Genomic DNA, 26,489 nt, shown 5'->3' on the forward strand with positions numbered 1-26,489 from the left:
CGTACCTTTAAACATCACTAGCATTATTTTAAAATTATTTTTATTTCCAATTTCACATAGATCATAGATTGTTCTATATTTAATCTCATGCTTTTTGTGTTTTCTAGTTTTAAAGTCTTTGTTTCATTGTTTTGAAATTATAAAATCTAAATTATAAAGGAAAATTTACTGAAGAAGCGTTTACTAATAGTTTCTGAAAATTAGATTTAGTTCCTAGTGAGCCATTCTTGCCATGTTTACAGTAAATATGCTCTAAATAAAAACAGTTGGTGTAAATGCAGAAAGAGGAACCCACTCAGCTAAAGCTGATGCATCTGGATCAAAATTCCATCATAGTGCTTCTTTGGGCCTTCATTTATACATAGAAATAAAGTCAAATGAACAGATCTATATAATTTTGGATAAAACTTTGGGAATTTTTGAAGAATGAAAAATTGCAAAAAGTGCTAGTTATAGAGATAGAAGAGGCTTTTTAAAAATATATATTTGTCCTTGAAATGTGACAGTGCAGATCCTGTATTTCTCTATTCAATCAAACGAAAGTACCATTGAGTTTAATTATGCTCATTTATAGGTATATCTATATATGTAGAACACTGCAATCTAAATTCCACGAGGATATGTTTTGCACTACGTATTCTCGGCATTCTGTGTGATGTCATGGAGTGAAAGACTATGCCTAGGTATTTAAATGATGTAGCCTGTTCAATAAGATGATTATTTCACATCCAAATAGCTTTGTAGGAAGTTTTGCAAAGACCATCATCTTGGTTATATAGTTGGTTTTCAGACCTTCAGAGACATAATAGTCAGCCAATGCTTAAAGTGCCCTTCTTAAGCCAGTTGGAGTCTGCAAAAGTAGAAGTGCATCATCTGCATATTGAGTTACCTTTCTCTGTTAGTTTTGGGGAGTGATGAGAGAGATCCAGACACTAGTGCGTTAATATAATAATTAACAATGAGGCCAGAACACAGCCTTGTCTGAGTCCTGTCAGGGATTTCATTGGTATAGTCTCTTTGGGAGTAGCATCTAACTTTTTACTGTACAGTTTATAGATTAGCACTAACAGCCTTCTGTCTACAGGGGAGGTTTGTAAATTGTGCCACAGATTAGGCTTGGAAATTAAATTAAATTGAATTTGTGGAATTAGAGCATGGTCAAAGATGGGGCAGCCTGCTTTAAATCCTGTTTGTTCCACCAACATTTATAGGTACACACTTTTTGAGAGCTACGATTTTCTATTCTGCCACAGCCTCTCAGAAGTCACTGCTTCTTTCTAAGCCCTGAGACCCCGCAAGCCCTTTTCCTACTGCAAGGAGGGAGAAATAAGGAGAGTGCCCAAGGCCTGCAAGGTCAGGGAAAGGTAGCAGATTCTGGGACCTGAAAATGCCCCAGGGTTGTTGCCAGCTTAACAGGAGAGCACTAACACTGGTGCATCCAACCATGTTTGAAGGCTGCTCCACGTGTAGGAAAAGATGAAGACATGACAGAATAAAGATGTTACCAGGAGCTTATGTTACATGGTTGTCCTTAATATAGTTCCTCAGAGCTTCCTTGCTGATGTTTCGCTTTGTTCTAAAACAGGATATAAGAAAATAAGAAAAAATATTTTCTTATATTTTGGAATATAAGAAAAATAAGAAACTGCTAATACTCTGCCACAGCATTAGTGCGTCTAGCCAAATATTGCCAACAGTTCCCCAGGATTTTAGGCAGAAGTTTTTCGTTCTGAAGAACTTCTCTTTGGCAGTTCTTTTTGCATGAAAAGCGTGTGCTCTACCATTGAACTCCCACCCCTTTTGTTTTGGAAGCATTTCAAGACAAAGGACTGATCCTTATTTCTCCTTTCCTTTCCAGACCTGTCAGTCTATGCGGTCATGATGTGCTCTGCGGGCATCCTTAGCATCCTTTTGTTCACTCTTGTCATCCTCTGCCAGGTCTTGAGCAACAAGAAACGATCCCATAGTGAGTCAATTTGAAATATAAAATATTCCTGTAATTTATCTGTAACTTTAGTTTAAATATTTTGTCATTGAATTTACTAATTCCACATTTTAGTTATTTTATCTTTGAATGTACTGTAAATTTCTGTTTTGCTACACTCAAAATCCTTATACCTAATATTAAATTATCAAGAAATCTTTGACTTTGCTTACTTGCTCCTTCAGTCAAACTGACCAACATCAAACACATAATTTGATTTTGCTAGCATATGCAAACAATCAAGAGACTTACAACAACTTAAAATAAGGTAGAATCTTTTGTGAAAAGAAATTCTTAAAAATACATGCAGTAGTTTGTAGGAGAGGAATGAGTGGTGAAAAAAGTAGAGAAACAATATATACTGTAATGTAATAAGAAACCTTGGTTTTTGTGTAATCCATGAAAAGTCAACTGTTTTGTAGACTTTTAATTTCTTATCTCAAAGTTGGTTGCCAAGGGACTGAAATCACTACCAGATTCTGCCATTTCAGATGCCAGATCTATATCTGTACCTATATCTATTTATTGCTGGTTTGTCTAACTATAAAGATAAAAATAAAAATAGAAGTTTTAGAATGTGAAGTGAGATCTGAAGAATTTTGTTTTCTGTGTTTTTCTCTGTTAAAAGTAACTAAGATGTTGAGACCAGAGGTTGTTCTTTTGGGATTGATGGACAAACAGTTGGGAAAAAATCATGGAACTTTGTTTTTGTATGTGAGAACTGCAGCGAGATTATTGTATGCAGAAAGGTGGAAAGATTCAGCACTACCCACAATGGAGGGATGGTTGGTGAAGATGATGGAACTTACTGAGATGGCTAAACTGACTTCTTTGACCAGAGAAAAGACAATATCTACATCTATTGCTGAGTGGAAACCCCTTATGGACTTCTTGCATAAAATAGAAAAAAATTATGGTTTTGATGATTAGACAGGGTAGATTATAGAAAGAAGAGAGTTATAACCATAGAGTAAGAGGTAAATTTATAATTGTACTTAGAACTACTGGAAAGATCAGAAGGTACTCTTTTGTATCTTTTTTCTTTTTCCTTTTCCTTTTTTTCCTTCCTTGCACTTTTAGCTTTCTCTTTGATTTCTTCCTTTTTCTTTCTTTATATTAGTTTGTATTAGTTTTTTTTTTTTCTTCAGCAAAGGATCGTTACCTTGTCGTGGTGCTGGAGCTTGAGCACCTCAATGATGCCATGAGCTAAACCGTGAAGGGCCACCCAAGACGGGAAGGTCATGACAGAGAGGTCAGACTAAATGCGATCCCTGGGGAAGGTAATGGCAACCCACCCCAGTATTCTTGCCATGAAAACTAAATGGATCAGTACAACCAGAGATATGTCGGTATACCATCGGAAGATGAGACCCCCAGGTCGGAAGATGGTCAAAATGCTACTGGGGAGGAACAGAGGATGAGCTCAACTAGCCCCAGACGTGATGACGCAGCTAGCTCAAAGCCGAAAGGATGGCTAGCGGCCGACGGTGCTGGTGGTGAACGGCGAATCCGATGTTCTAAGGATCAACACACCATTGGAACCTGGAATGTAAGATCTATGAGCCAGGGCAAATTGGATGTGGTTATTGGTGAGATGTCAAGATTAAAGATAGACATTTTGGGCGTCAGTGAACTGAAATGGACTGGAATGGGCCACTTCACATCAAATGACCACCAGATCTACTACTGCGGACAAGAGGACCACAGAAGAAATGGAGTAGCCTTCATAATTAATCGTAAAGTGGCTAAAGCAGTGCTTGGATACAATCCAAAAAACGATAGAATGATCTCAATTTGAATTCAGGGCAAGCCATCTAACATCACAGTGATCCAAATATACGCCCCAACCACAGATGCTGAAGAAGCTGAAGTAGAGCAGTTCTATGAGGATCTGCAGCACCTACTGGACAACACGCCTAAAAGAGATGTTATTTTCATCACGGGAGACTGGAATGCTAAGGTGGGCAGTCAAATGACACCTGGAATTACAGGTAAGCATGGCCTGGGTGAACAAAACGAAGCAGGACATAGATAGAAAGAAAGAAAGAAAGAAAGAAAGAAAGAAAGAAAGAAAGAAAGAAAGAAAGAACCAAGAAGGCAAAATGGCTGTCTGCTGAGACACTAGAAGTAGCCCAAGAAAGAAGGAAAGCAAAAGGCAACAGTGATAGGGGGAGATATGCCCAATTAAATACAAAATTCCAGAGGTTAGCCAGAAGAGATAAGGAATTATTTTTAAACAAGCAATGCGTGGAAGTGGAAGAAGACAATAGAATAGGAAGGACAAGAGACCTCTTCCAGAAAATTAAAAACATTGGAGGTAAATTCCAGGCAAAAATGGGTATGATCAAAAACAAAGATGGCAAGGACCTGACAGAAGAAGAAGAGATCAAGAAAAGGTGGCAAGAATATATGGAAGACCTGTATGGGAAGGATAACAATATCGGGGATAGCTTTGACGGTGTGGTCAGTGAGCTAGAGCCAGACATCCTGAAGAGTGAGGTTGAGTGGGCCTTAAGAAGCATTGCTAATAACAAGGCAGCAGGAGACGACAGTATCCCAGCTGAATTGTTCAAAATCTTGCAAGATGATGCTGTCAAGGTAATGCATGCTATATGCCAGCAAATTTGGAAAACACAAGAATGGCCATCAGATTGGAAAAAATCAACTTATATCCCCATACCAAAAAAGGGAAACACTAAAGAATGTTCAAACTATCGAACAGTGGCACTCATTTCACATGCCAGTAAGGTAATGCTCAAGATCCTGCAAGGTAGACTTCAGCAATTCATGGAGCGAGAATTGCCAGATGTACAAGCTGGGTTTAGAAAAGGCAGAGGAACTAGGGACCAAATTGCCAATATCCGCTGGATAATGGAAAAAGCCAGGGAGTTTCAGAAAAACATCTATTTCTGTTTTATTGACTATTCTAAAGCCTTTGACTGTGTGGACCATAACAAATTGTAGCAAGTTCTTAGTGGTATGGGGATACCAAGTCATCTTGTCTGCCTCCTGAAGAATCTGTATAACGACCAAGTAGCAACAGTAAGAACAGACCACGGAACAACGGACTGGTTTAAGATTGGGAAAGGAGTACGGCAGGGCTGTATACTGTCACCCTACCTATTCAACTTGTACGCAGAACACATCATGCGACATGCTGGGCTTGAGGAATCCAAGGCAGGAGTTAAAATCGCTGGAAGAAGCATTAACAATCTCAGATATGCAGAAGATACCACTTTGATGGCTGAAAGCGAAGAGGAATTGAGGAGCCTTATGATGAAGGTGAAAGAAGAAAGTGCAAAAGCTGGTTTGCAGCTAAACCTCAAAAAAACCAAGATGATGGCAACCAGCTTGATTGATAACTGGCAAATAGAGGGAGAGAATGTAGAAGCAGTGAAAGACTTTCTATTTCTAGGTGCAAAGATTACTGCAGATGCTGACTGCAGTCAGGAAATCAGAAGACGCTTAATCCTTGGGAGAAGAGCAATGACAAATCTCGATAAAAGAGTTAAGAGCAGAGACATCACACTGACAACAAAGGTCCGCATAGTTAAAGCAATGGTGTTCCCTGTAGTAACATATGGCTGCAAGAGCTGGACCATAAGGAAGGCTGAGCGAAGGAAGATCGATGCTTTTGAACTGTGGTGTTGGAGGAAAATTCTGAGAGTGCCTTGGACTGCAAGAAGATCCAACCAGTCCATCCTCCAGGAAATAAAGCCAGACTGCTCACTTGAGGGAATGATATTAAAGGCAAAACTGAAATACTTTGGCCGCATAATGAGAAGAATTGGAGGAAATGATGATGCTAGGGAGAGTGGAAGGCAAAAGGAAGAGGGGCCGACCAAGGGCAAGATGGATGGATGATATTCTAGAGGTGACGGACTCGTCCCTGGGGGAGCTGGGGGTGTTGACAACCGACAGGAAGCTCTGGCGTGGGCTGGTCCATGAAGTCATGAAGAGTCGGAAGCGACTAAACAAATAAACAACAAAATTAGTTTTTATCTTCCTTTTAAAAATTCTTTAATAAAATGAGAGAGAGAGAGAGAGAGAGAGAGAGAGAGAGTAACTGAGATGGTTAAACAGTGAATTTAGACAGTAGATACCAAGTTCGTTTAGAAAGGGGGCTGGAGTGAGATGATGATGATGATGGGCATGAGCCATCAAGTCAGTGTCAACTCTTAGTGATCACATAGATTTTCCTCCCAGATGATGAAGTGAGGTACTTTGCAAAATTCTCCAAAACACTTGTAATTAGGCATTTAAGTATTTGTGTGCACTTTTCAAAACTCTGTATGAATCAAGAACTTCCTAATTTTACAGAGATAATTGAGAAGCTGTCCTGAAATGAACATTTGCCTTTTTATAGCAAGCTCTGTTTTGAGGACCCACCACTTGGCCACTGTCTAACAAATAATATCTGCAGGTTGATTGCTGTGCACTTGGCTTTTACTGTACCACCTGCTGGATTTTTCCACATGGATGTAACTTGTAGAACATTGTTAAAGAGCAGATACTACACTTGATCTTAGCCAAAAGGCTATAGAACATGTCCTGCTATACTATATTCTTTATAAGGATTTACGAACCCATTTAATAACCCCTCATTTGATAAAATATCCAGGAAATTCTGGTCTTTTTTATGTTCAGTTGTTGCTATCTGATCAGAATGACTTAGTTTCCCTGAACATAGCTAAATTTTGCTATACTGTCTGCAAATTAGGCAGACCTCGATTGCCCATTGACGACTCTATTAATCTGTAAATATATTATCATGTTTTGTTCATTTCATTTAATGTATTTTTAATCTATTTTAACTTATTTCAATGTATTTCTTTTTTCTTTTTTTAATTTGTAATTCTGGTCTGTGACCGTATTAAAGATTGATTGATTGTTAAAGAGCATTTCCAGTTATATCTGTCTGTCAACCCACTGGAAGCAGGTGCTGTTCTGTATGGAGCTGCCTGCAGTGCGATGTGTAGTAGCCCCTGGGCTGTGGAATGACCTCTTCTGCTTTCCTCAGATACTGACTGATGGGTTTGGGGCATCCTTTAACATCCCACCTTCTATGTCAGCTTTTACCTTTTTCTGACTTTGTTTTTATATTGTTTTATTCTAAACTAATCTTGTTTTAAACTGCTTCAGCATTTTCTGTGGTAGGAAGCAGTCTAGAAATGCCTTAAGTGAACAAAGAAAACATGATGACCATCATTCCTCTAGAAATCACATGCAAGTGAAACGTATGATATACAATGATGTGTTTCTTGACTCCTGTTTTTCTGATTTCTCTATATTCTTTTTCACAGTGAAACGTTACTTGGTGAAGTATCCCCAGAAGAGGTAGGAGAAGGAATTTCCTTTTGTGAACTACAACACTTAATTTTTATTTTTCTGCAAAAAGGTCATAGACTTTAGTTGTTTTCTATCTTGAGAAAAATATATTTTAAGACCTGGAAATTATTTTGAGAGCCCTTTAATCAATGCCAGAAAATCCATGAAGATACTCTTCCCCTCAAAAGAGAATTCATAATCCTCCATTGTTGTGGAATATGAGCCAGTTTAGCCATTTCCCTAGGCTTTGAAATAACCTCATCAATGAAATACAAAGACCTATATGAGAGATTCAGTCTTACTGGCTAAAGATGGTTATTATTTGCCCTTGTTGAGATGCAAACGATAACATGAATTTGACTTCATTAACTACATATGTGTAGCACAGTTTTCCTTAATTTGTTACTTTGGTGAGGATGTATCTGCCTTAGATAATAACCCTTTTGCCCACATTAGATTAGGTTTGTGTTAAGCTACTTTTGCTCTTAGTGGGTGAATTACTAAGAAGATTAACTTTTTGTGTTTGAGATAAAAGACTGAAAATTCTCAAAAGGTTTGGGGTGAATGTAATGTACATTACATTATCATACTAGTTATAGCATTCTAGGCTATATTTTTGTTAGGCCAATCATACTGACTCCCCCATGCAAATATATTCTCTCCATTTTATTTACTTAAAAAAAATATTTATTTCTAGGACTTACATGCCACTTCAAAACTGACTTCTGAGCCTTTTGCTCTGTCCACTATCCAGCTGTGGGCTATGCCCTCTCTTATCTGACCATTCCCTTGGCAGCATCTTTTCGCCCCATCTCCCAAGGTCTTTCCCACATACCACATTGGGTTTTCATTGTAATATCCTACTTTAGAGGTTGGACTACAGTTTTCCACCGCAAAATGGTTGCAAATATACTGCTAGTTTTCAGCTACTCTAATCAGAGGGGATTTCTCCAAGAAGGAACCTGGGAATATACTGTAGGTTGTCCATCTTGCTGGCAAACTATAAATATTTGGGGGCTGGTAGGCATATTGAGCATTTTGTGATCAAGTTATGGGTGCGTTTGCAAATTGGCTGTCAAGATGGGCATCTGTTGTTCCATGGATATTCCCTGCTACACCTGCTTTCCTTTGTTGTCCTGTACAGGTGAGTTCACTTTGAAACAACAACAAAACCTGGATGGCACTCATCTATCATTTTTGTTTTCTAAGAAAGCTTATGGGGCCTATAGGGGTCTAAAGATATTCCTACAAATGAAGATGATGGAGGAAGTTGACACTTCCTGGCAGAAGGCCTGTTTCACATTATTTTTAATTAATTATAACAGAGTCCAAAGGGGTAGACTGCTTGGCAAGTGCCAATGAAAGTGTTTGCATGTATATTAGTGTTGGGGATCTCAGCTCTCAGTGATGGTTTACAAGCCACAGTGGGTGGGGTATCTCAACATACCAGTCTTGTGTTTTAAAGGTGTTCGTGATTCTGGTTGGTTAAATGTATAAGCCCAGATAAAATCCTCCCTGTATGTAGAATGCTGAATTCAAAGAAAAAGTAAGCCAAGCCATAGTAGTTGAACTAATTTTCCTACAGGATAGCATTCAAATCTATCCAGCTCAACATTTGCTCATCTGGAAGAGTTGTAATTGTTATAAGTTCTGGCAGTTCCAGTTGTCGTTGTTAGGCAAATCCTGCAGTCGTTAGGCGTGATGTCATGTGATTGCCACTTGCGACCTCCTGCCAGCTTCCCCACTGTCTTTGCTTGTTGGAAGCTGGCAGTGAAAGTCACAAGTGGCAGTCACGTGACCATGAAGACACTGCACTGGCCACAGCTTTGAGAACCAACTGTAGGTCTCTTCGTTCAGGGCTATCATAATTTAAAATGGTCACTGAATGAATGGTTGTTAACCAAGGACTTCCTGTAATATGATTTCAGGGCAGGATTTGTGTTTTGTAGATGGCCGTGGTTGTTTTCTACCTGAGGACCCCCCCTTTTAATGAGTAGACCATTTAAGCGTTCGCTTTGCTTTGAGGTGTTTTGAAAGAAAAACAGATACCAGTCAATCCATGGGAGTGGGGTGTGAGAGGGAATTGGTCAGCTTCTCTTACACAGTCTCCCGTGGTTTCATAGTCTTCGTCCACAACTACCCTTGTGAATATGCACTTAACTGATACAAATTCACTTAAGAGACATACTAATTGTGACAGTTATGGAAATACTAACCCTCAGAGAAATCGAACATTACTGGTTGGCTATTTTTTCACTTCCATCTCCAAACCAGGGTCTCTCTTGTTTTCCAGGTTGCAGGAGACAGTCCTCAGTAAGGCAGCTGGGTCTCCAGTGCACCCCACACAAATGAAAGGGATGAAGAAAAGAGAGGAACCTCCAGCTGTTCCTGCCAAAGGTATGCATTAGGTTAAGAGCAGTTTGCCCCTTGGGAATTCATTTAAGGTTTCCAAAAGGAAGGTATCTTCCTTCACTGGAAGTATTTAAACAGAGGCTGGATGGCCATTTGCCAGGAATGCAGTAAAAGAGGATTTCTGCATTGGCAGGATATTGGGCTAGATGGTCCCCAATGCCGCTTCCAAGCCTTACGTTGTGTTCTAATTCTGACTGTATGCATTCTTCTGTGGTGCTCTGTTCCTCTTTCCACCTCCTGTGAGTTTTGTTCCTTATTTTTATATAACCTCTAAATTTTTTATGCAGCTGTATAGATTTCTTTTGAAGTGTGCATTTGACTATACTCAGCTTTTAATTTCTAGCATTACAGTGATCACTTTCCCTTGATGTTACCACTTCTTCTACTTGGCTTACTTATTCTTTTGTATTAGTTAGGAGCAGATCAATATAGCTGATCCCTCTTGAGCGTTCTCCACTCACTGAAGTTCTCAGCAAGAATTTCCTGGAAGGCAATGCTTGGTAGAGTTTAGCTTCCAACAAATATTATTACTTACTGCTTCTTTGGAATGACTGAATTCAGATCTGCTCCTTGGCTGGGTGGTCAGCAATAAACTTGAACAACAGTATAGCTTTTACTCTTTCAAGCACCAATGAATTTGGTGATGTTGTTGAGAATATATGGGTTAAATAATAACCCATGTATTCTCAGCAGCATCACCAAGTTCATTCACTTTGGTCAGTGTTTCTCAAGGTCAATTTCTCCAGCAAGGCTGGCTGGAAATTCTGGGGGTTGAAGTCCACACATTTTAAAGTTGCTCAGGTTGAGAAACACTGACTTAGATACTTGAGCACGGGAGGGTGCTTTTAATATACATTACAGCTTTCTGTAGCTGCTGTGCCTTTTGAACAAGTTGTGTCCATGAGCTGCTGTATTCCAGTCATGGAATCATCCCACCTAATCTCTCTTAGATACGTTAATCTTATTTGCCTGCCTCTACTAGGAAGTGAATATAATTTTGTTGATTTCCATTAACATTGGCATAAAGACCACAAACCTGCTCACCTAGCAGTTCAAAAACATGCAAATGTGAGTAGATCAATAGATACCGCTTCGGCAGGAAGGTAACGGCGTTCCGTGTCGTCATGCTGGCCACATGACCACGGACGGGTCCTTACGGACAACGCCGGCTCCAAGGCTTAGAAACGGAGATGAGCACCGCCCCCTAGAGTCGGACACGACTGGACTTTACGTCAAGGGAAACCTTTACCTTTACCTTAAAGACCACAAAGGCCATAATGTTCTTCCTCATTTTTCATTTATTTTAATAGTACTCCTATGCCAGTAGTCCATGTTGTAGAAAATGTAGGCCATGATCCCAGAAACCAAATAACTCATAACTACACTATTTTGGTAGCTAGTTCACTTTCAGTGAATCGTGGTCTGAGGCCCTTGGGTTCTCTGCCTTCTTAGGTCTTCAGAGTCTAAGGTGATACAGTTATGGCTGCCCTTGAAAGTATCATTTGCCTCTACGTGGAAGAGAAGGATCGGATACCTTTCAGTGAACTTACTCCCTCAGGTTCCTGATCCGTACTCTAAGGAGACAGCACACTTTATGAACTAGCAGGTCTAGCTGGCACATACTCATTTTTCTTCCTCCTAAGAAGAGTCACCGTCTATTACAATGCTTCATTTTGTCTTTTTGCAGGGAACAATTCACCCTCTTAACTCCAGTTATTCTTCACTATGTACAGGTAGTCCTCACTTAATGACCACAATTGGGACCAGCATTTTGGTTGCTAAACGAAGCAGTCATTAAGTGAATCCAACCGTATTTTATGACCTTTTTTGCGGTGATTGTTAAGTGAATTGCTGTGGGTGTTAAGTGAACCATGTGGTCATGGTTCCCCATTGATTTTGCTTGCCAGAAGCTGGCCGGGAAGATCAAAAATGGCAATCATGTGACCATGGGATGCTGTGATGGTCATAAATGTGAACCGGTTGCCAAGCACCCAAATTGTGATCGTGTGACTGCGGGGATGCTGCAACGGTCATAAGTGTGAGGACCAGTCGTAAGTCATTTTTTCCAGCACGGTCGTAAGTCCAAACCATCACTAAATGAATGGTTGTTAAGCGAGGACTGCCTGTACTTAGAGTTTGTTCCTTCTGAGAAAGCCTAAAAATTTTTCCTGAGCTCCAGTCTGTAGAATATTTCCTGCACATTTTGTTTCTGGTTTTGCTTTCAACTACTATGCTTGCTCCTTTAAAAAAAATAAATCTTCCTTATGGTAAATTATAAGCTGCTGTCCTGTCTTTATTTCTGGCCACAATAAATAACTATATGCACACTAAGAGCAGAAGGGGACTAGTAAGTGAGAGTCCAAACCGAAAAGAAAGTTGATAACCGGAAGGTCATCTGATTCAAAGGGTAGTCATAACAAAGTCCAGAAAACAAACCTACGTTACAGATGCAGAAAAGAAGCGCTAGGGGCTGAGCCAGGATCAGTCACAAGCAGCTGAGCATTAGCCAATAGTTGCTGGCAACACAGAGAAGCTGCCAGGTTCAGGCTGAAGTGTTGCATGATGGGCATCTCCCCTGGGCCTGGTGGTGGCTGATTGCCTAAAACATAGGAGGAGTCTTAACCCTGTAAGATTTCTGCCTTAGCCTCTCACTGGAGCACTGCTGGGTCTAACCTCAGCATGGTGCCTCTGCTGGTTCTTGTAGGCCTCTGTTGCTGTGCTGTCTCCTCTTCTAGGGGTTTGTTAGAAGAAAGCATAAGAGCGGCTGCTGTTGTACCTTTGTAATTTGGTTCAAGGACGCTTGTCTCTATTATGAGCTGAATTGCGGTCATTCGCTGCTCATATCTCCTTTCTTCTTCCTTGAGGACCATGGTACACAGTGAGCTTGTGTTGGCTGCACTGTACTTTCATTGTTGTTGGCCAAGAACACAAAAGAAGCACAAGCCTTGTAGGTCAGAAGTGTGCTCACTGCCTTCCCGCTTCTCTTCTTTGTACGATCTGTTTAGAGGCAAAATTGGCTGGGGCCTTACCGCTGAAATCCCCTACCAAACTCCTCTTACCTCTTTCTGTTGGCAGGCATAGTGAGACCACTTAGAAATCATCTGTCTTTCATTCTCTCTAAGGTCTGAGCAGCAGCATCTGGTAGGGAGCAGCCACTTGAATGCCCTCAATGGACAGTCAGCAGCTTTGAGGATATCCATTGATTTATTTATTTTCTATCCTGTCTTTATTATTTTTATAAATAACTCAAGGTGGCGAACATACCTAACACTCCTCCCTCCTATTTTCCCCACAACAACAACCCTGTGAGGTGAGTTGGGCTGAGAGAGAGTGACTGGCCCAAGGTCTCCCAGCCGGCTTTCATGCCCAAGGCGGGACTGGAACTCACAGCCTCCTGGTTTCTAGCCCAGCACCATAACCACTAGGCCAAACTGGCTCTCTTTTGTAGTCAGCAGCTGTTTAGGAGATGGCCTTTTCACTTCACACAACTGCATATTCTCATATTCTGAGAATACGCAGAAACCACTACACTATGTGGGAAAAAGAGGTCCTAGGCTACCAAGGGAGCATGTGAGGTCTGGACATGTTTCAGGAGATGCAAAATCCAGTAGAAGGCACACAGATTGGCACATTGGCAGTCTGCAGGGATGCTGAATAACTAGCCAATAGTCTTTTTTGTGCATTTCACTGTTACCTATATTCATTTTGTGGCAAGAGGAAAACATTCCTGGTCAATCTGTTCTTATTTTTACAGCACCGATATCCAACACTTTCTCAAAGCCTAAACTTCTGAAACCACAAAGGAGGGTCACCTTGGTGAGTAGCACCATAGAGATTTGTCCTTACTTTCTGTTGGTGGTTGTGTGAATTTGATTCCCTCTTGTTATTATCTTGAGTATCTTGGGATGGTTTGGGGAGGGTGCGCATACTAGCCATCCTTTCTTTGATTCTCAGAGTTCAGTAGTAGCTCCTGCAGAATTGAATAGTTCATTGTTAGTCTATTCTTCATCTAAAGAGTTTAAGGCCATGTACTGTACATATTTTATTGTTTCTCTTACCCAAACATCCACATCAGTTTGATCTTCAGAACATCCTGTTGAGGTGGGTTAGGTTGAAAGAGCATGAGTGACTCTCTCAACAAAATATACAGCTAAATATATATAGTGACTCTCTCAATAAAATATATAGCTAAATAGAGATGTAAAGGATTTTTGTACTTTTAGGGAATCGTTTCAGAGTCGTTTGCTGCAAATCACACTGTCATTTGAATTAGTAGAAATGTTGTATATGTCAGAGTGCTAGGAAGCGCTTGGCCCAGAGAGATCAGAAAAATCACACACCAGGCATTTCTATAAAAATAAATTTATTTACAGAAAGCTCAAAAACATATTTACAGGCTTGTGCATTCACACGCCATCAGGCTGCTTACTCTGCTGCAAAAGTGAAACTAAAGTAACAAGTAAGCTGCCCTCCCCCAGGCAATGCAGCTATTAACACCCAAACTGAGGACAATTAAATTTGACCTCTTCACCCTGCTGATACTTAAGGAAGTACTCAATTACCATGGTAACTAATGGCTTGTCCAGGCAAAAACAAAGAAATTCCAACAGTATGTTTGTTTGTTTGTTTATTTATTTATCGTATGGCACATTCACATCACAATTCAATAGAGGAGGACACAGGAGATAAAATACAAAATATAAAATATAGAATCTAAAATTATAGACATATGTCTAGATTACAAATATAAATTTTTTGCTTCATTTGTCACAGCCAGGAAATCGGCGAAATCTCCGTTATAGGCTCTGTTTTGGCACTCTGTCACTATATGTTGGATAGTTTGTTTTTCAGCCCCACAGTCACAATTTGGTGATATCATTTTACCCCACTTATAAAGGACATCAGCACACCTATCATGGCCCATGCAGATTCTGTTCAGTGTTGTCCATATCGCACGGGGCTGATCAAATCCAGATGGTTTCTCTGAGATGCAGGGTAAGCTTCAACATTTTTGGAGGACAATTTTCTAGCCAATTCTGTTTCCACGTATTATGGCTGTTGAAGTCATCTTCTACAGGTGATTTAGCAGTTGAAATGGCTGGATGTCTAGATCTCAGCCTATTTCATTCCAGGCAGGTTGCTTCACTCAATATTGGCAGCTGGGGGTTATCAATAATCTTCCAGTATTCTTGAAGGAGGGCATTTTTCCGTCTTGCATCCGGGATTGGTATATGACTCAGAACAGGTAGCCAGTATGTGGGAGTAGATCGTATTGTCCCGCTGACGATGCGCATTGACTCATGCAGCTGTGCATCAATCCTACTTGTGTGTGGACTGTTAAGCCACACTGGGCACAGTACTCTGATGCTGAGTTCACCAAGCTGAGTGCAGACACAATGTGTCCGCTGCTGAACCCCAATTAGTGCCTCATAATTTATGTAAGATGTGATTTCTTCTTCTCAGTTTGGTGGCAGTCTTCCTCAGATGTTCTTTATAGGAAAGCATCCTATCTAAAGTAACCCCGAGGTACTCGGGGTGCATGTTGTGATTAAGTCGATTTCCCTTAAATCTTACGTTAAGCTCTCTGCCTGCTGATCTACTACTGAGATGGAAGCACGTTACTTCCGTCTTGGTTGGGTTAGGCTTTAACCTCCACTTACGGAAATATTTATCCAGTATTGCTAAGTCAGTAGTAAGAACATCTTCAGTTGTCTCAAAAGATTTATGTTGGGTGGCTATAGCCCAGACATCCACATAGCCAAACTTCCTAGACATTGTATAGGGTATGTTGGCTACGTATGGGTTAAAGAAAGGGGGTGCAAGAGCCTTGTGGTAAGCCGTTACTTAGTATTTTTGGGACACTACTATCCTCTCCCGTTGCCACAAAAAAAGCTCTTCCAGCAAGCATATTATCAATAAGTCAAATAGTTTTTTGATATGGGATTACTTGTATTAATTTATATAACAATCCATGTCTCCACACTGTGTCATATGCTGTACTCAGATCTATAAAGGCAACTGACGTTTTTTGGTTTGCCTGATACCCTGCTTCTATATAGGTTGTTAGTGAAAGCACTTGGTTGGCGCAACTTCCAGCAGGTTGGAATACTGAGATCATCTGAAGGATCTTCTGGTTGATTCTATCATATAAGAGTCTTTCAAGGAGCTTATAGATTGTGCTTAGCAGCGCTACTGGTCGATAATTTTTTGGTTGATCATTTGATTTTCCCAGTTTAAGTATTGCAATAATTTTTGATTGCTTCATCTTATGTGGTATTATGCCTGTTTCCATAATGTCTGAAAAGAATTCTGCTAGCCATCTTTTCGCATATTTTCCACAATGTAGAAGGAATTCAGGGTGTATACCATCATATCCAGGTGCCTTACCAGCTTTTATATCCTTAAGTGCATTTATGATTTCAAAAATGGAAAAAGGGCATGAATATTTCAGACTGTTCAGTACTAACCTTTTTAAGAGCACTAAATTTATGTCTAATTTGTCTTGATGAACTTAATCCCTTGGTGTTCTATATGTAGACAATATATGTATCGCAATCTTATTGGCTGGGTTATATGCCTTATTATTTATTTTCTTCTTACTTCCCCCTAATTTGCATAGTAACGACCACGCTTCTCTACTAGACGTCTTAAAGTTAAGCAATTTGATGGTTTCCGTCCATTTCTCTCATCAAGTTACAGCAAGACTATGTAATAAATCGTCTGCAATTTCATGATCTCCATTTTTTAGGAATTCTTGATACAAGTTCTCGTAGGTATCATTCCAACCCGGGGTATATGGTTTATAATATCCTCTAGGAATAATCTTTCTTGCTGTGCATATAAATGCACCCACGAGTCTCTCATAGTTATTAGCTTTGGGGGGAATCCAGCCCAGGCATTTATCTAAATTTTCAGTAAATACATCCCATTTTGCCTTCTTAAAATTCCATCTTGGATGGGGAAAGGATGACACCAAGGGTATACTTGTGCCAATTTCAATCAGAATTGGACGATGTTGACTATGGGGAAAATCTGCTAGTGCCAATCGTGAAGTTGTCACTGGGAGTGTTTTCTCATTGGTGGTCATGAAGCACAAGTCAGGATTATACTCCTTCCTCCAAGCTGCCAACTTAAATGTTCTTCTATCTTTTGCATCAAATACCAGATACAGGTTGTTATCATCTGCCCAGTTAACTAGCATCTTACCATTTTCATCATTTTCACTGTACTTCCACTGAGTGTGATGGCTGTTAAAATCTCCAAGATATACAGTCGGATGTGGAGAGAGGGGTATAACTTGTGGAGGCCAAACAGTGGCTGGGGGTTTATATATGTTAGTTATTGTTAATTCTCCTATTTTAATGGTTACCTCATGCATATTATTGAAATCAGAGGCTGAACAGAGCTGGGCATTTTCAGTTGTCGACCATATATACGTTGCCACTCCATAAGCGTAATGGTATGTTGCTCCCGTCAGGTCGTAGCTAGGGATCCTACCTCTTTGCTTAATCTGATCCTCATTACCAACGTGGGTCTCCTGGATTACAGTGACATTGATATCATTGTCTGCTAAAATTCTGTGTAGAACCTGTCACTTTGACCTACTTATTCCTTCTATATTTATTTGGCAAATCTTGGTAACAGGGCCAAGCTTCTTTTGTCGTAGGGTCCTGAAAAGGGCTGTTTGTATTCATGCCTTGGGGCATATTTTAATGCGATGTGCTATAGCCAGGAGATCACTAGGATTAACTGGCTGCTGTAACTTCGAGGCTTCAGGTGTTTACCTCGAAGTGACTGTTCTTTGGCACCACCCAGGGGACACTTATGACTTAAGGAATGTCAGGACGCAAACAGTCCTTGTCCCCCTGTTGCATGTTAAAAAAGTAAAACAGAACATTGCTTCATTTATAATGACTTGCAGTGATTCTTCAGGTTTTCAAGAAGTTTTATTTCTTACAAATTTCCTAACCTGACCTTTGAGATTTTGGAGACAACCCAAGAGCTCAGCTTTGTCAGTGAATTGTGGCTCTCAGGGAAGGTGTGTGTGTGTGTGTGTGTGTGAGAGAGAGAGAGAGAGAGTGGTTGTGACTGAGCCTCATCCATAGAGTGGCCCTGTTTCCATTGAGAGAATGAAGAACAAGAGCGATAGTCCTAGGACAATCTTTCTCAATTTTTTGACCATGGAGATCCCCTTGAAATATTTTTTAGGCCTCGGGGAACCCCTGCACATTCAGGCTCAAAATTAGGCCAGAAGTTACAATATTATTATATTCATTTCATCGGTAGGCCTGTATATATGCATTAACAGTGTTCTTAAACTAAAAATAAAGAATGAAACTTCCCTCTTTAATGTGAAGGTGCCTGAATTTGAAATAATTTTTTTAAGTGAATCGTGATGTCCCAGGGAACCCCTAGTGACCTCTCACAGAACCCGAGGGCTCCACGGAACCCTGGTTGAGAAACCTCGCCCTAGAATGTTATTATGATTAAGCAATTGCATTAGGTTGGTTGTTCATTCTTTGTGCTCAGTTTGTTCTTTCAGTCTATTTTTGGGTGTAGAAACATTTCCCAAGCAGCGTGATAAATTCCAACATTTTATGTGAAATCAAAATAATTTCTATATTGTGATCAGTTCAACACTCTGTTACTTGCTAAGTCTAACATCAAGTTTTCCCATAGCCACAACTTACTTTAAAATAAGGAAGGGAGAGAGAGACCCTGCTTTACCCAATCAAGGAGAGGGACAGTTCTCAACTAAGCAGATGGTGGAAGCCTAAACCTGTGGGATGCCCCTTGAATTTGAGGGTAGCATCTGATCTTTAAAAATCCTAGGTTTGCCAGGGAGCCAGACTGCCACTCCCCGGCAATGCAAACCATTCCCCAAGAGGAACAGGCTTAGTCCACTGGTTTTCCACAGAACTAGCACAAGCTAGGAGGGAGGAGGCTGCAGTGCAAAAACAAAAAACTGGAAACAATTTCTCTGAATGCAGAGCAAAGAACTGCACTTCTGAGAACTACAGAGCAGCCTGGGGCTGTCTGTGTGAAGCAGTTGTGAATTGCTGTTCAAGGTAAGTCTTAAGCATGTGTGTGTGTTGGGGGGGGGGCTCTTTGCACGATTGGAAGCCACTGCCCAACTTCCAGTGAGGCTGGAATTGTGTTGTTTTCTTCTCTTGAGGGCATTTTCCAGTATGGGAGTGACACCTCCACCCCCACCCCCCCAGGGAACTGAAAAGTCCAAGCATTTTCTTGGGACAAATCCAGGTCTAGAGATTAAAAAGTACATCAAAAGTACCAGGATTCCTCTTCTGAATCTAGATTGCCAGAATTCTTCTCTTCCTCTGTTTCCTTGTCATCCAGATCCAAAACTCCTCTACGAAATCTCAAAGTGACCCACAAATGTGTTGGGAGAAAGCTTAAGTCAGAGGTAACTTCTCATAAAAACAGAAGAGGGCTTTCCCCTCTCTGTCCTGAGGTTCAGGAAGCCACACTGACTTAAAGAGGATGTACTGAAGTCTGAATGGACCTGCTAGGAACAGGCTAATCGGTTGCATCTATTTATGACCTAACATGGAGCTTCTCAAGATACCAGTGGATGAAACCTCAGTGGCAGCTCTTGCTTCCCTCTGTTTTTAATTTTTTTAGTTAATTTTACAAAGACCAACCATAGTAGAAAATAGAAAAGCTTGTTGAAGATAACCAGAATGTATTTTAAAAGATATACAAAGGAATGTAAGTTACCAAAATTATATTTAAATTGAATGTCTAATAGTGATAGTAAATCTTAACAATTTAGCTACTCTTTGAATATCCAGTGATTTCTAGCTAGGCGGGGGAGAGTACCCCTTTTTCTGAGCTGGAGGGAAAATGACTTTTCAGTAAGAGAAGGAAAGAGTAGACTAGTTTACCAGCTTTTTAGTCATACTGTGTCTGTGCAGCATTCCCTGCTAACAGTAAAGACAACACGCATCAGTTTTTGTTGCATTTTCATCACAACTAAAGCCCAGTTTTACCCCAAGCGCTTTCACACTATTTTATGCAAACTAAGAGATCTAATCTAGAGGCTGTCTTGCAAGCTAACATAATGTTACTGTCCTGCCAACTAGGAGATACATTCATAATGTGTTTAATCAATTTATCAATCTATATATTCCTAGTGGACTCTTTCTGTGCTTATGGGCCCTTTTCAAACTTATGGCTACACATATTTACAAATTGTTATTTAAAATTGTTTGTCTTGGTTTCTATAATTTTGGCTATGTCGAGGTTGTCCACTTTTTGTGACTTGTGCTCCAACTAGAGGATTCTTCCATTTGAAAGGTAATGGCTTGTACCGTAGAGCCCAGGCCTGCCTTCCACCTCCCATGGTCACTGGTCACAACTCAGTCAACTCTCTGATTGCCATGGGGCCCACTTAGGCCACCTCACTGTGGTGTGAGAACTTCCCTAAAGTTTCTGTCTCACTTTCCTGTGGAGGGTGATAGGAAGGAATTTCTAAATGTTTCCCATTTCTCCTGGGAAAATGTTTTACCAAACTAGTTTCTGTGCATGCTGTTCTAGTTTGATGGGGATTGTAGATCATGGGAAAGTATCCATTTATTTTTATTTTTTACGGAAAGTTTTTTGAGGAGCAAGTCTGGAAGAGACAGAAAAATGGGCATTGCCCGTTAGCTCCAGAGGGAGGTGCTACCATAATTTGGAATAATGCCTCCATGAGACTCATCAAATAGAAATTCACCATAAGACATTTCCCTTCCTACCCTTTGTTACAAAAGGAAGATTATTCCTTTTATAAATGAACTTTATTCTTAAGAATTCTTTGGAGATAGTCTTGTTTCAAGAAAGGCAGAGAGACAGAGGGGGAAGGGAAGGGAAAATTATTGCTAAAGTTGTCCAAATAATAGAGGTCCATTTCTTTCAGTTTTATTAAAAAGTGGCCAGGGGACTATTGACGAAAGGAAGGATTGAACTCCCACTCCATAATGACTCCCCAAAGAACAAGCAACAACTTCCATAGAGTCATAAAAAAAAAAGATCACCTTTCTTCCCCAGAGCTGTATTTGTGATCTGAATCTGGAGGTGGGAGGGGTTGCCTTTTACTAGAATTTAGAGAGGTGGAGGCTTTATTACCAGTCTTCATGACCTCATCCAGTTGCCTAAAAAATGGGCTTCAGATGTCTGGTATTCCTTGAACTTGGCAGGAGCAGCTCCTTATGACCGAAGCCCAAAGACTGCCTGATGGTGAGATAATGCCTCTTAGCCTCCCTTCCCTCTTTCCTTGTTCATTAATATGCATACTTTAATATGCACATTTTTCATTAATATGCATAATTGTTTTATTGTAAACTACCAAGAGGCCTTGGTAGTTGTTGATAGTACTAAGTTTAATAAGGGAAATAAGGAAGGGCTAGTGCTGGACATCCAACTAACAGATTATTTTAGCTGTTCTTCATTGCATATCTAGATGGTGTATTTCCAACAGCAGATGTTTTTTGTAATGGCATTACACCAGGCCTTGCAACTTCCTGTGTGGAAACAAGAGCAGCTTTACGTTGTAGATCATGTTGTTTTAGAATAATCAAATATTTGCCTCAGATTTTTGTTTAAAATAAAAGAATATAGAATGAAAATAGCTGGTTCACAAACACTGGCAGTTCCAGATGCTTCTCTTAATACCTGCCGGATTCTTTTAAATTATTTTTAAAAGATTATTTCATTTAGCAACTGGGGAGGGGGTCCAAGTCATTGTTGATTCCTGGTGACTGCCTGGACATGTCCCTGTGGTTTCCTTGGCAAGATTTCAGAAGTGGCTTACCATTGCCTCCTTCCCAGGGCTGAGAGAGTGACTGGCCCAAGGGCAACCAGCCAGCTTTGTGCCTAAGGGGGGATTAGAACTCACGGTCTCCCAGCTTCTAGCCTTGTGCCTTACCCACTACTCCAAACTGGCTCCCTTAGCTACAAATAAATAATTAAAAACAAATTGTCAACTCTAGCATCTTTTTATTTCCAAGAATGTCACAGGCCACATAGGTTCCCTTAGAAAATAAGAATGGTAGGTGGCTACAATCCAATGCTTTTGGGGGGACAGTAGTAAGCATTTGGGGGTGGGGTGGCTAGAGAATTTGTTGAGAAGCACCCCGCCATGGCATCCATAGTCTGAATACATAAACCACCTGATATTTCCATTTTGTGAAAATGCCCACAGTATGTTTTTAAATTTCCAAATATGCCTGTTGGCCCCAAAAGGTTCCTGCCCTTGATCTGTGCCCCTGGGAAGAACTGGCACCATGCACACCTGAGAGAACCTGTGAAATCTAGTGACCATGATCAGAAGAGAGATTTGTTTATTTGGTAGTGAGAGTCATGGAGATGGCTTTCTAACAAATTGTCATTTTACTGATGGATCTGTCATGGTACCAGATTCTAGCAGGAATGTATGTCTCATCTATGGTCTCCTTCGGTGTTCTCCGCTGGCACTTTCAAAGAACTTAGTCTGATGTTACTATTTAAGCATAATCACCATGGCAGCACCGTCCCATTTATCTCACATATCTGCTTCAGGGTCCACCACTCATGTCTTAAAGGGAAATAAGCAAACATGTTTTCTACCATATAGTAAAACCTCGTTCTGCTGTTCTGTATATTTACTTTAAAATTATGGGTTCCTGGCTATAATGTTGAGTCCAGAGAATGCTCCTTTACAAAAGAGAATAGAACCAGGGCTGCAATATTGGCTTGTCCCATCTTCAGTTGTTGATAGCACTAAATACCCTGTTGTAATTGGCAAAAAAATAATTTGGGACAAGGAAAAAGCTCTAAGCTGCCCATAAAACTTCCTGTGGTTGAAGCTACTGATTGGCTGGGCAGTGGAAGGTTCCTTCTCAAGCTCTGGAAATGGCTCCTCTTCCATGGCTTTTACAGAGAGCAGATGGTTTAGGGTCAGACCAAGGGGGCTCCTTGCCTGAAGCCCTTTATAGTTTATTTGACCACACAGGGCCATCCAGGTTTCCCTCTGAACCTTCAAACCACCTTCCAAGCTACAGTCTTGGCCCAAGTATTGTGTGGCGCCAGGTAGGTCTCTCTGTTGGGAAGAATGTTCTTGAGATGGTTCAGGCCAAATTTCTGAAGCCTGTATTTGCTGTACCCAGAGGGGTAGTTATGTTTTTCTTAGTTTAGAAACAGGGGTAACTGAAATTGAGGTCAGGGCATGGAGGTTGATCTTAAACTACTGGCCAAAGCTCCGTTTTCCCCCCTCAGATTTATTTCCATATGATGCCATGAGCTAAACCGTGAAGGGCCACCCAAGACAGGAAGGTCATGACAGAGAGGTCAGATTAAATGCGATCCCTGGGGAAGGTAGTGGCAACCCACCCCAGTATTCTTGCCATGAAAACTAAATAGATCAGTACAACCAGAGATATGTCGGTATACCATCGGAAGATGAGACCCCCAGGTCGGAAGATGGTCAAAATGCTACTGGGGAGGAACAGAGGATGAGTTCAACTAGCCCCAGACGTGATGACGCAGCTAGCTCAACACCGAAAGGACGGCTAGCGGCCGACGGTGCTGGTGGTGAACGGCGAATCCGATGTTCTAAGGATCAACACACCACTGGAACCTGGAATGTAAGATCTATGAGCCAGGGCAAATTGGATGTGGTTATTGGTGAGATGTCAAGATTAAAGATAGACATTTTGGGCATCAGTGAACTGAAATGGACTGGAATGGGCCACTTCACATCAAATGACCACCAGATCTACTACTGTGGACAAGAGGACCACAGAAGAAATGGAGTAGCCTTCATAATTAATAGTCAAGTGGCTAAAGCAGTGCTTGGATACAATCCAAAAAACGATAGAATGATCTCAGTGCGAATTCAGGGCAAGCCATCTAACATCACAGTGATCCAAATATACGCCCCAACCACAGATGCTGAAGAAGCTGAAGCAGAGCAGTTCTGTGAGGATCTGCAGCACCTACTGGACAACAGGCCTAAAAGAGATGTTATTTTTATCACGGGAGACTGGAATGCTAAGGTGGGCAGTCAAATGACACCTGGAATTACAGGTAAGCATGGCCTGGGAGAACAAAACGAAGCAGGACATAGGCTGATAGAATTTTGCCAAGACAACTCACTCTGCATAACAAACACTCTCTTCCAACAACCTAAGAGACGACTTTATACATGGACTTCGCTAGATGGACAACACCGAAATCAGATTGACTACATCCTTTGCAGCCAAAGGTGGTGGACATCTATACAGTTGGTAAAAACAAGACCTGGGGCTGACTGTAGTTCAGATCACGAACTTCTTCTTGCACAATTTAGGATCAGACTAAAGAGATTAGGGAAGACCCACAGATCAGCTAGATATGAGCTCACTAATATTCCTAAGGAATATGCAGTGGAGGTGAAGAACAGATTTAAGGGACTGGACTTAGTAGATAGGGTCCCGGAAGAACTATGGACAGAAGTTCGTAACATTGTTCAGGAGGCGGCAACAAAATACATCCCAAAGAAAGAGAAAACCAAGAAGGCAAAATGGCTGTCTGCTGAGACACTAGAAGTAGCCCAAGAAAGAAGGCAAGCAAAAGGCAACAGTGATAGGGGGAGATATGCCCAATTAAATGCAAAATTCCAGAGGTTAGCCAGAAGAGATAAGGAATTATTTTTAAACAAGCAATGCGCGGAAGTGGAAGAAGACAATAGAATAGGAAGGACAAGAGACCTCTTCCAGAAAATTAGAAACATCGGAGGTAAATTCCAGGCAAAAATGGGTATGATCAAAAACAAAGATGGCAAGGACCTAACAGAAGAAGAAGAGATCAAGAAAAGGTGGCAAGAATATACGGAAGACCTGTATAGGAGGGATAACAATATTGGGGATAGCTTTGATGGTGTGGTCAGTGAGCTAGAGCCAGACATCCTGAAGAGTGAGGTAGAATGGGTCTTAAGAAGCATTGCTAATAACAAGGCAGCAGGAGACAATGGCATCCCAGCTGAACTGTTCAAAGTCTTGCGAGATGATGCTGTCAAGGTAATGCCAGCAAATTTGGAAAACACAAGACTGGCCATCAGCTTGGAAAAAATCAACTTATATCCCCATACCAAAAAAGGGAAACACTAAAGAATGTTCAAACTATCGAACAGTGGCACTCATTTCACATGCCAGTAAGGTAATGCTCAAGATCCTGCAAGGTAGACTTCAGCAATTCATGGAGCGAGAATTGCCAGATGTACAAGCTGGGTTTAGAAAAGGCAGAGGAACTAGGGACCAAATTGCCAATATCCGCTGGATAATGGAAAAAGCCAGGGAGTTTCAGAAAAACATCTATTTCTGTTTTATTGACTATTCTAAAGCCTTTGGCTGTGTGGACCATAACAAATTGTGGCAAGTTCTTAGTGGTATGGGGATACCAAGTCATCTTGTCTGCCTCCTGAAGAATCTGTATAACGACCAAGTAGCAACAGTAAGAACAGACCACGGAACAACGGACTGGTTTAAGATTGGGAAAGGAGTACGGCAGGGCTGTATACTCTCACCCTACCTATTCAACTTGTACGCAGAACACATCATGCGACATGCTGGGCTTGAGGAATCCAAGGCTGGAGTTAAAATCTCTGGAAGAAACATTAACAATCTCAGATATGCAGATGATACCACTTTGATGGCTGAAAGCGAAGAGGAACTGAGGAGCCTTATGATGAAGGTGAAAGAAGAAAGTGCAAAAGCTGGCTTGCAGCTAAACCTCAAAAAAACCAAGATTATGGCAACCAGCTTGATTGATAACTGGCAAATAGAGGGAGAGAATGTAGAAGCAGTGAAAGACTTTGTATTTCTAGGTGCAAAGATTACTGCAGATGCTGACTGCAGTCAGGAAATCAGAAGATGCTTAATCCTTGGGAGAAGAGCAATGACAAATCTCGATAAAAGAGTTAAGAGCAGAGACATCACACTGACAACAAAGGTCCACATAGTTAAAGCAATGGTGTTCCCCGTAGTGGCATATGGCTGCGAGAGCTGGACCATAAGGAAGGCTGAGCGAAGGAAGATCGATGCTTTTGAACTGTGGTGTTGGAGGAAAATTCTGAGAGTGCCTTGGACTGCAAGAAGATCCAACCAGTCCATCCTCCAGGAAATAAAGCCAGACTGCTCACTTGAGGGAATGATATTAAAGGCAAAACTGAAATACTTTGGCCGCATAATGAGAAGACAGGACACCCTGGAGAAGATGCTGATGCTAGGGAGAGTGGAGGGCAAGAGGAAGAGGGGCCGACCAAGGGCAAGGTGGATGGATGATATTCTAGAGGTGACGGACCCGTCCCTGGGGGAGCTGGGGGTGTTGACGACCAACAGGAAGCTCTGGCGTGGGCTGGTCCATGAAGTCACGAAGAGTCGGAAGCGACTAAACGAATAAACAACAACAACAAACAATCATAACTTTCTATCAAGTTGGAATAATGTCATAGAACAGAAACCAATGACATGTGGGTTAGCAGTAGGGTTCATGTGATCCTTGAGGTATGACAGTTCTGCAAATGGCACCAAACAGACACTTCTGCAAAGTTTAAATGATACTGAGTTTCAGATGGAAATAAACAGCTTAGCACAGAGAAGCAGGACCTGGGTGTACCACAACTTTGAAGCACATAATGCTCAGCAGCATGAAGAAGCCACGGTTGCTTAAAAGCTCTACCATAAAAACAGGAAAAAATCAGGTTTCTGACATAATATGACACCCTTCTTGGGGTACAGCACTCATGTGA

At 41.0% G+C, this 26,489-nt stretch overlaps 1 protein-coding gene across 2 annotated transcripts in view; it reads left to right on the plus strand.

The window, feature by feature from the left end:
• VSTM4 (V-set and transmembrane domain containing 4) overlaps positions 1-26,489 on the plus strand; it is a 53,203-nt gene that overhangs the window by 22,140 nt on the left and 4,574 nt on the right. For both annotated transcript variants that reach the window (XM_063304305.1, XM_063304307.1), the window contains 4 exons: positions 1,859-1,966; positions 7,288-7,321; positions 9,606-9,709; positions 13,479-13,540. In XM_063304305.1, coding sequence (XP_063160375.1) covers positions 1,859-1,966; positions 7,288-7,321; positions 9,606-9,709; positions 13,479-13,540 — 308 coding nt within the window. The remainder of the gene's footprint in view (positions 1-1,858; positions 1,967-7,287; positions 7,322-9,605; positions 9,710-13,478; positions 13,541-26,489) is intronic.

This window comes from Candoia aspera, chromosome 5 (assembly GCF_035149785.1).
Source record: "Candoia aspera isolate rCanAsp1 chromosome 5, rCanAsp1.hap2, whole genome shotgun sequence".
NCBI classification, from domain to species: Eukaryota; Metazoa; Chordata; class Lepidosauria; order Squamata; family Boidae; genus Candoia; species Candoia aspera.